The sequence below is a fragment of the Mercurialis annua genome, linkage group LG2, assembly GCF_937616625.2.
Source record: "Mercurialis annua linkage group LG2, ddMerAnnu1.2, whole genome shotgun sequence".
Taxonomy (NCBI): domain Eukaryota; kingdom Viridiplantae; phylum Streptophyta; class Magnoliopsida; order Malpighiales; family Euphorbiaceae; genus Mercurialis; species Mercurialis annua.
This window is the reverse complement of record NC_065571.1, coordinates 52,092,890-52,103,864: the sequence shown is the minus strand read 5'-3', so window position 1 is coordinate 52,103,864 and position 10,975 is coordinate 52,092,890. Positions and strand designations below refer to the sequence as shown.

General features: G+C 35.2%; 3 protein-coding genes across 3 annotated transcripts; all 3 read left to right on the top strand.

Annotated features, from left to right (window-relative positions):
• The first annotated feature begins 2,845 nt into the window (after positions 1-2,845).
• On the top strand, positions 2,846-4,308 carry LOC126668708 (uncharacterized). Its single transcript, XM_050361891.1, has 3 exons — positions 2,846-2,878; positions 3,033-3,277; positions 3,510-4,308. Exons 1-3 carry the CDS (start codon positions 2,846-2,848, stop codon positions 4,306-4,308), a joined length of 1,077 nt encoding a protein of 358 aa, XP_050217848.1.
• A 1,549-nt stretch (positions 4,309-5,857) lies between these two features.
• On the top strand, positions 5,858-6,605 carry LOC126670523 (LRR receptor-like serine/threonine-protein kinase EFR). Its single transcript, XM_050364276.2, has one exon. It carries the CDS (start codon positions 6,022-6,024, stop codon positions 6,598-6,600), a length of 579 nt encoding a protein of 192 aa, XP_050220233.1. The 5' UTR covers positions 5,858-6,021; the 3' UTR covers positions 6,601-6,605.
• On the top strand, positions 6,605-9,307 carry LOC126670522 (probable LRR receptor-like serine/threonine-protein kinase At3g47570). Its single transcript, XM_050364275.2, has 2 exons — positions 6,605-8,692; positions 8,792-9,307. The coding sequence occupies exons 1-2, from the start codon at positions 7,228-7,230 to the stop codon at positions 9,256-9,258; spliced, it is 1,932 nt and encodes a 643-aa protein (XP_050220232.1). The 5' UTR covers positions 6,605-7,227; the 3' UTR covers positions 9,259-9,307.
• Positions 9,308-10,975: the final 1,668 nt, after the last annotated feature.

Here is a 10,975-nt window from a genome sequence, read left to right as displayed (position 1 = left end):
GCCAACCGTCTAAAACCCATTCTCAACACCTTCATATCTCAAGAACAAGCTGCTTTCATTAGTGGCCGCAGCATATTTGACAACATCACCATCAATCATGAAGCCATCCATAGACTTAAGGGGAAAAAATTGGGGAAACAAGGCTATTTTGCTCTTAAGCTTGACATGCTAAAAGCATTTGACAGAATTGATTGGGAGTTTGTTCGCCTAGTTCTCACTAAACAAGGCTTTAACATGCGATGGGTCAACTGGGTTATGGAATGCATATCGTCTTCCAAACTTGCAATTGTTGTTAATGGTCAGCCCACAAGTTTCTTTAAACCTTCGCGTGGAATTAGACAGGGGATCCCCTATCCCCCTATCTCTTTTCTTTTACGAATGATTCATAAGGAACGACAAGTTGGTCAGCTCTCGGGTTACAAAATTACCCCGCGCTGCTGTTAGCAAAAATACTAACTTGTAATAATCCAGAAATACGGAATTGATCCACGAAGACAAGAGGTTTAAAGTGAGCGAACGCGTATTTTGAAATTCAATTCGGAAAGCAACGATCAATTGAAATTATAGTAATGGTTACGGAATTTAAAACTAGTGAAATTAACACTTGAAACAATTAAAAACTAAAGCAATTAAATAATAAACGGGATAAAACAATACGTAGAAGGCGTTTAGAGGTTGTTAATTAGATTTGAAACGTTCTAGCTAACCGGGGTTGAAGTGGTAATTGGTTCGGGTCAAGTCTTTCTAAAATGCCTAATCCGCTCTCTCGAGTCTGCAATTAGAACTAATTGTAATTAAATTAATACACCGAAATCTAAATCGCTCTCGCGTAATTAGATTTCGATTAAACTAATTTAATCCAATCACGAAGCTAACCTATAACCGATTAAGCCCTAAACCGCTCTCGCGTGATTAAGCCCTAACTAAGTGATTTGCTAATTCCGGGTTATTAAGTGACTCTCGCCTAATTAATTACCCTTTCAACCTAGGATTAGGTGATCAATCTATCCTAGGCATTAAGCATACAAATCACTACAAACCCTAATACCCAAATCAAACCCTAGTCAACTAATCACAACCAAACTTCATCAACAACCCCTAAACTAGGGATTTAGCTACTAATCACAAACATCATAGCAATAACTAATAAGTAAGAAATAGGAATAAACATGGTGTAGAGATTAATTACCTTATAATAATTGAAGACCCAAAACATAAAAGAGATAATGAAGAACAATAAATAAACTAATACTTGTATTGAACAACTTTCCCAAAGTAGCAAAATTTGGAAATAAACTTGAAGAACACTAAGAACTATGATGATCTATTACTACAAATAGTAAGAACAATAAGAACTAACAATAAAAGCTATTGCTACAACTAAAAGCTATAGAGAATGTTTGATTCCTACACTAATGAAGAGTGACTACTATTTTCTATCAAATCACCCTCAACCTAAAAAAAGAGATAAAAGTGTTTATATAGTGTTTACAAATGAGGAAATAGGAGACAACTCATAAAAGTGTGCTTGGCTAAATTGGGTAAGTGGACTTCAAGCCATGTGCCTTTGTCTTGTGCTGAGATTCCTTATTTGCTCTTGTCTCGATTCGAGACAATCAACTAAAGGAGTATGTCTCGAATCGAGACACAAGTGAAGCACAATTCTGCTTCTAATTTCTTTGTGTCTCGATTCGAGACACCATCTTAAGTTGGTTGTCTCGAATCGAGACACACTTTCTACTGCACAACCATGAACTTCAAAACTTCATAACTCGGTGTATAAACGTCCAAATGAGTTGGTTCTTGAACCTCTGGAAAGCTTAGGATGTCTACTTTATTTCTTGTGAAGAACACAAACTCGTTTGAAGCCTCGAACTAGTCCAAATTTATCAATGAGTGCAGCGGGGTCAGATTCTAAAATGTGATTTCAGCGTCTCTTTGCTTCAAGACTTCGCCCTTTTCCGAATTTGACGATTCTTCACTCTTTTGGCCTTAAAACAGTCCACAATGCTCTTGATTCCCTGAAACACACACACACACGCTATAAGGTATACATTATCATAGAAAAGCGAGGTGCACACACACACACGCTATAAGGTATACATTATCATAGAAAAGCGAGGTGCACACACACACACGCTATAAGGTATACATTATCATAGAAAAGCGAGGTGAAAACATATGAAAGCATGCGGAAAAGCACTCTAAATATAGGAGTATTTTACTCCTATCAGCTGCCCTGCTATTACCCACCTTCTTTTCGCTGATGACACTATCTTATATGGGAAGGCTTCGAGGAATGAGGCTCATGTTCTTATCTCAACCCTTAATCACCACACTAGGGCCTCGGGGCAGTCTATCAATCTGCTTAAATCTGAACTCTACTTCAGCCTCAACACTTCCCAAGACTTACAACACAGCATTAGTGTAATTATGGGAATCAAATATGTTTCAGATGGAGGCAAATATCTGGGCATTCCCTCCAGTTGGGGTCGTTCAAAAATACAAGCCTGCAACTTTCTTTTGGACCGGGCTTTCAAGCAACTTCAAGCTTGGAAGGGCAGATTGCTATCTCAAGCTGGGCGAGAGGTTCTCATTAAATCGGTTTTGCAAGCGCTGCCTACGTTCCTTATGTCCATTTTCATCCTGCCTAAAGTAGTTACTGCAAAACTGGAATCGTTGGCTTCCCACTTTTGGTGGAAGGAGGATATTTCTCGGAATTGCATCCACTGGATGAGATGGAGTAAATTAGCCCTCCCAAAGTCTAGGGGTGGAATTGAGTTTAAAAGAATGGCTGATGTTAATACATCTCTAGTGGCTAAACAAAGTTAGAGGCTCCTCAACAATGACTCCTCTCTATGGGCAAAAGTCATCAGAGGTATATACTACCCTCATAGTTCTTTTCTCCAAGCCAAACAAGGGTCTCGCCCCTCTTGGGCATGGTAAAGCCTTCTTCGTGGGAGGGATCTGATTTTAGAAGGTTCCCACTGGTCTGTTGGTACTGGCGCCTCCATTAATATTTGGAATGATAGATGGTTCCTGGTGCTCCCAATTTCCGCCTCGCTCACCCCACTGTGAGGCCTCCCAATGTTCACACAGTAGCAGATCTGATTCAGCCCTTATCTAGATCTTGGAATCCTGCTATTCTAGAGCAAACATTCTCTGAAGCAGAAGCTCATCAAATTAGGGCCATTCCCCTTGGTTTACAGCGTATAGAGGATCAGGTTACTTGGCACTTCAACAGCTCCGGGCTCTATTCCTCTAAATCTGGATACAGGTTTCTAACTAGCAAAATCCCTCCCCCCCAGCCATAATCAGGACCCGACTTTTTGGTCGTCCATTTGGAACCTTCATGGGCCTCCAAAGATTCGTAGTTTCCTTTGGAAATGTGCTAATAATTGCCTGGCTGTCCAAGCAAATTTATTTCGAAGACAAATCTCCTCCTCCCCATTGTGCTCCCTTTGCAACACTGATCCTGAAGATATCAATCATATGATTCTTCATTGCAGCCATGCTAAGGCAACCTGGTTTGCCTCAAGTCTGGGAATCCTTTCTCAGAACCTTACTTGTACTAACTTTTGCGATTGGTGGTCCCATGTTGTTTCTGTTTTACGTAATGCTAATCAAATTGATCAATTGCTGTATGTTGCTTATCTTTGCTGGTATATATGGCTGTCCAGGAACTCAGCTATCTTTAAGCAGTGCTCTATTGATCCAAGGGAATCAGCAAGAAGAGCGTGGGAAAGATTTACCGAGTTCAAAGAAGCTAATAAGTCTGCCCTCCCTCCTTCAGAATCTCAGCTCTCTTCTCCCCTGAAATGGCAACTCCCTCCATCTGGCTGCCTCAAGCTCAATTCAGATGCCTCTTTTGACGTCGCCTCTCATATGGCAACCGCAGCGTTTGTTTGCAGGAACCATTCTGGTGACTTGATTTTTGGTAAAGCTGTTAAATACCCCTGTCGTTCTGTTTTGGCAGCAGAAGCCCTTGCTCTTCGGGATGCAGTCAGAAGCGCAATCCATCACGGTTGGAGTCACGTGGATTGCGAATCTGACTCTTCAATTGTGATTCATCTTTGTAATTGCAACAACGTTGTTATCCCGTGGGATATTAGGCCTATAGTGGAAGAGATTAGAGTCCTAGCTAATAGATTGATAAGTTGTAAGTTCACCCACATTAGCCGTGTTCAAAATCGGGCTACTGACTGGGTTAGTAAAGCTAGTTCTCTTTTGTACAATCAGAGTTGCTATTTGTATCCTCCTTCTGATTTAAACAATATTTTGTACTCTGATTGCTCTCCCTATCAATGATATTTGTCATTTGTTCAAAAAAAAAAGTACAAAAGAAATTTTGAAAATAACACTTATAAGGAAAGAAAAGGAGTAATTTTCAGTTTAACCATTGTTTCTCCAATTTTACAATGTTTAATCGTTTGAAAATAATTTATTTTTTTGATTTATTTTTTTACAGTCAAAGTTTCTAAATCGTCAATTTTATCTCATTTTTTATTTTATTTTCAATTTCAATTATACTCATTTGTTCAATGAGAGAAAGTTCAAATACGCCATCATGATATTTTATATTGTTTCATTTTATTTTTTTACTATTAAAAATTTAAAATATGGGCTAAAGTTAAAAATCTTGGAAGTTTGGATCATACACCAAAAAAGTGGTAATTAATTATGACCATCACTGAACTTTCCAATTTTTTCATTTCAGTCACTAAACTATTTTTTTCGATCATTGAACTTTCAGTTTTTTTTTCATTTTAGTATTTCTGGCCAAAAATGCTTAGGTGGCAGCCGGAAATTGACATATGACAACCAAATTTTAAGTTTTAGTTTAAAAATTTATCATATATACATAATTTTACTTTAAAATGAGTTTTAAGTCAAATTATGCTATATGGAAAGTTTTTAGGTAAAAAAAATTTAATTCCGGCTGCCATCTAAGTATTTTTGGCCGGAAAATAACAAAATGAAAAAAAATTAAGAGTTCAGCAATTAAAAAGTAAAAAAATGTTTAGTGGCTGAAATGAAAAAATTCTAAAGTGCAATGACCTTTAAAATCAATCACCCCACAAAAAGTAAAAAAAAGTATGGTTTTTTTCCGACTATTTAGGCCATTTTTAAAAGGCTTAATTATTTAAAAAACCCTCACCTTTAACTTCTTTTTCGTTTATACCCTGACCTAGGAAAATTGTCACATATACTCATGACCTTGTCTTTATGTTTCACCTCTACCCTCGAGGTATTAAATTTACCTCTTTTTATTTGAAAAAAAGTTTAAAATAGTCCTTCATTTTTAATATATATTCTAATTACACGTCAATGTTATTAATTATACAAAAACACCTTCTTCTTTAATAAAATCAATTACTTTAGGACAAACCAAGTGTAATATAAAAAAATTAAGTGTAAAAGTTAGTTACTTTTTGAAAATATTTTGTTTATTTTATTTTATTTAAATTAAAAAATTAATTAATTTTAGGACTTATTTGAACGTTTTTAAAGATGAAGTATTTGTTTGTAATTTTTTTATTAGAAAAAGGTATTAAATAATCCTTATATTTAGTTATTTTCAATAAATCATCTTTTTTTTTGAAATTTGGGGTAGAGGTGAAACATAAAGAAAAGGTCATGAGTATTTGTGACAATTTTCCTAGGTCAGGGTATAGACGAAAATAAAATTAAAGGTGAGGGTTTTTTAAGTAATTAAGCCTTTTTAAAACATGGAAGCCACTATCTAAATCACCAAACAAATCCAATAATAATTTGCCATATGGTGGTATGAGATAAACCAGTCTAAACGCAATTCAAGAAAGTCCAATGAAAATGACTCTATAAATTAAAGTCTGAATTTAAAGCTGTTTTTGACTTCAATGCTGACATGAAGAATTGAAATTTACAAGCCCTTTTCTCAACAATTGATTTTTATCATTCTATGGCTAAGCTTCGGCCACCAACTTTATCAGAACATCCATTACTAAATAATCAACAACCACCTCCTCTTACCAAACAAAAATGAAAATTAATAAAACTACCTCACTCCCCTTTTTACTTCACCTGGTTATTTTATTTTCTTGTAGATTGATGCAAGCCAGTTCTTCAAGAAATGAATCCGACATGGTAGCTTTGCTAAAATTCAAAGATGGAATCACGAGTGATCCACACGGAATATTCAACTCATGGAACGACTCTCTCCCCTTCTGCCAGTGGTTCGGAATCACTTGCAGCGGCCGCCACGATGGAAGAGTTACATCGATGGTGTTGAAGGGGAAGAATTTGGTCGGAACAATTTCGCCTTTTATTGGTAATTTAAGTTTCTTGAGAGATCTCAACCTGCAAAACAACAGTTTCCGTGGCCAAATTCCTCAGGAAATCGGATATTTGTCGAGATTGTTACAGCTTTCTGTCAATAATAACACATTAGATGGCGAAATTCCTGAAAACCTGACGCGTTGTTCTCAGCTCAGGATTTTAGATCTCTCATGGAATAATCTAACAGGAAAAATCCCTGCTGATGTGGGCTCTTTGTCAATGCTTGAGATAATTCAAATTAGTACAAACAATCTGATAGGAAAAATCCCACCTTCTATCTGAAACCTCTCGTCGCTAAATCTGTTTTCCGCTATACGGAATCACTTGGAAGGAAGCATACCTGACGAAATCGGTAGATTAACAAACCTGACACAATTCACAGTCGGAGATAATAGACTCTCCGGTAAGTTCCCACCGTCGCTTTTCAATATTTCATCTATTAAACTCATAGCAACTGCACGAAACCAGCTTGAAGGTAGCTTACTAAGCAACATAGGCCTTACTCTTCCGAATCTCCAGCGGATTGGACTCGGAATTAATCGGCTTTCCGGGTCGATTCCGAGTTCATTTTGCAGTGCTTCTAAGCTAGAAATACTAGATCTTACTGGAAACAATTTTGTAGGTCAAGTTCCAAATTGTTTGGGGAATTTAAAAAATCTTTGGTGGCTAAATGTTGGTATCAATAATCTTGGAACTAATTCCACAAGAGACTTGGAATTTCTACCTCCTTTGAATAATTGTACCAATCCGAAAAACCTAGCTTTCAATTTAAACAATTTGGGAGGTTCTCTACCGAACTCTGTAGTCAATCTTTCAGTTCAACTTAGTCAGCTACTGATTGGATCCAATCAAATCACTGGAATTATTCCTGAAGGATTAAATAGATTCACCAACTTAGTTGCATTAGACATGGGACATAATCTCTTTCATGGAACTATCCCTTTTTCAATTGGAAATCTGCAAAATATCCGAATCTTGGTTCTAGAAGATAATCGATTATCCGGTCAGATTCCGTCTTCTATAGGAAATCTCAGTAACTTGTATCAAATTTCCATTGCACAGAACAAATTAGAAGGAAATATTCCTGTAAGCATCACCAACTGTCAGAATTTACAATACTTGGATATTTCAGACAATAACCTGAACGGAACAATACCCGATGACATTTTCCGTATTTCTTCCTTATCTTTGCTACTAAACTTGTCGCGTAATTCATTCACCGGTAACCTGTCATGGGACATATCGAAGCTGATAAACATAAACAAATTGGACATCTCTGGAAACAAATTGTCAGGAGAAATTTCTGAAACTATTGGAGCTTGTGTAAGTTTAGAATTTCTATATTTGCAAGAAAATTCTTTCCAAGGAATCATTCCTGCTTCTTTAAATTCTTTAAAAGGTCTTCAGGAATTAGACCTTTCAAGAAATCACCTGACAGGAGAAATTCCAAAAGACCTGCAAAGTTTAGATTCTCTGAAATATTTAAACCTTTCTTACAATAACCTAGCGGGTCAGATTCCAACAGAAGGAGTTTTTAGTAATTTAAGTGCAGTTTTCTTGACCGGAAATAACAACCTCTGCGGTGGCTTGACGGAGCTTCAACAACCGGAATGTCGTACCAAACGAAAATCTAATTCCAGTGCTGCTATATTAGCAATAATCATCGTTACGAGTGTGATTATATCTGTCATGTTAGCAATAGCAGTTGCTCTTGTTTATCTAAGAGGACGAAAGCTAAAAACGACGTCGTTGTCTGCTGAACCTGAAGAAATCGGGGGGCTTATGAGTGTATCATACACCGATCTTTATAATACAACAAACGGATTCTCCGGAGATAATTTAATCGGGTCTGGAAGTTTCGGCTCTGTATATAAAGGATACCTAACTCAAATGGAAAGACACGTAGCAATCAAGGTTCTGAAGCTGGAAACAAATGGCGCTGCGAAAAGTCTGACGGCGGAGTGCAAGGTGTTAAGCTCAGTCCGCCACCGGAATCTTGTCAAGCTATTAACGTACTGTTCGAGTATCGATTATAAAGGTAATGAATTCAAAGCTTTAGTTTACGAGCTCATGGATAACGGAAGCTTGGAGAAATGGCTGCATCAGGATGATCTGTTTGTGAAATTGAATTTTCTTCGGAGATTGAATATTGCGATTGATGTGGCGTCTGCATTGCATTACCTTCACGATTTGTGTGAGAATCCGATTGTTCACTGTGATTTGAAGCCGAGTAATGTTCTTCTTGACGACGATATGGTTGCTCATTTGGGTGATTTCGGTTTGGCTAAGCTTTTCTTGAGCGTAGATGGTGTTTCTCAAGGCCAAACAACTAGCTCAGTGGGAATAAGGGGGACAATTGGCTATACACCTCCAGGTAAAAGTTTTAGTACTCTTTTTTATAAAGTTTCAAACGAATCAAGATCAGATAGTTTCTTAGCTTACAAATTGAGTTGAATTTGTATATAAAATGCAGAGTATGGAATGAGTGGCACAACATCAAAAGAAGGAGATGTGTATAGTTATGGGATCCTTGTACTAGAATTATTTACAGGAAAAAGACCAACAGATCAAATATTTGAAGGCCATACCAACCTGCACAATTATGTGAAAAATTCACTGCCAAACGACGCTGAGAAGGTCATGGATCCAGCTCTTCTTCTCTCCAAAGAAAAGAAAGAAAAGTCAGTACTAACAGTAACTAAGAAAGAAGATGAAAATTGCTTAATGTCAAGCCAAGTAGATGATGATGATGAAGAAGAAGAAACAGACAGGTTATGCAGATTGAATTATGATAAGGTGAGAGAATGTTTGGTGTCAGTGTTTAAAGTTGGAGTAGGTTGTTCGAATGAATCACCCCATGAAAGAATGTATATGGGAGATGTTGTTAAGGAATTACATTTTATTAGAAGTCATTTTGTTGGAGTTAGGATCTATGGCTAGAAACTAATTTCATTGTAATAGAAAATGGTGCAATGGACTATATGAAGTACATCGTACACACACAAAAATTAGTACTTTATTTTAATATGATAAATCATATAAATTTTATGAAAATTTAATATTATTGATTTTAGGTTCAGCCCTTTTCTTGCATCCAGGAACCTTTTACTAAGGTGTCTAGCTAGATTTGCTGCGAATTTTTTTATCTTGTTTCTTTTATTACTGTGGAGAGAAAGTGATTTTAAGGGGAAAAAATGAATATAGGACTAGTAAAATGCTACTTAACGCTTATACTATTTGAGATATAACTCATTAGTAGATTCTCTAAATCTATTAAAATAGAAACATATCTCGTCATTGAATCTAGTGATTTGTCAGAATTATAAAAAATGATAATACAATTAGATAATATCAGCTAAGAAGAAAAATTACGGTGATGAAGTAAGGGGTGACCGTTCTAGCTGCTATAATTTTGAATGTGTATTGATAAATTCGATATAAATTACCGTGACTATTACATTTTCGAATGAAATAAAAATCAAATTAAATTAAAAATAAAATTGGGTTTGAATTTAATTGTTTGGTTAATCAAAATATAAGAATATATCTCCTTTCAAAAATTATAAAAATAAAAAATAAAATAAAACAGAAATGAAAAATTAATAGATATAGAAATTAAATATAAACTGAATTTCTGTTATATATATTGTATGTAATGTATGTATATATTTGTTTTAAACAATGTTATTAATTAAAAATATACTATAGATAGACCTTTTAAAAAATTGAAAATTATAAAAAAAATCATGAAAAATGAAGGCAAAAGAAACAAAAGACCTCGTGTGTTTCCTCAAAAGTATAGGTAAATCCTTAAACTAAATTGGGCATAATTAAGCCTTCATTGTCTTAAAACATAGCAATTAAACCCTTATATCCAAAAACGTTATAAACTATTATTAACCTTATAGAAAAAAGTTTAAAAATAATCTTCATAATTAAAATATTTATCAATTCTGCATTTATGAATCTTTTGACATTTTTTCACTCTTTTCTTTCTAATTAGCTCTAACTCATTAATATTTGTATTAAAATCAATTAAAACCTAATTAAGTGTAATTAAACAAATCAAACCAATTAAACCTAATTAATCCATTTAAAACCCAATTAAATCAATTAAAACTTAATTAAACCCACCTAAACTAATCAAAATCCAATTAAGCGTTATTTAATCTAATTGAAACTTAATTAAGAACCTAATTAAAACCTAATTAAGACCATCAAATTATCGCCGGCCCTCCTCTTTTAACCCACCGCCGGTCTCCTCATGCAAACCGTCGCAGGACAATGTAGAACATAAGAAGCTTATTTCTTCTCTCAGATTAGACGAGTTTTGTTGTCAGAAGAACGAGGGTTGTTTGAGAACAATTCTCATATGAATCCAATTCGCCTGAAAAGTGGGTTTGTCCCTGAACCAACCTCCGCTCACTAGAGGTTGATTTCTTTAAAAAGAAATTATGTAAAAAGTAAAAGTGTTATTGGATCCCTGATTTAAAGTTTTTTCAATAAAAGATATCTGAAGGATTAATTTGAAAAACATTGTAAACATTAATGGTATTTTTGAACTTTTTTCTAACAATCTTAACTTTGTGAACTTCCATATATAACAGAATGGTTTACTTGTATGATTTTAAAATTTTATGGGTTTAATTGTTCTATT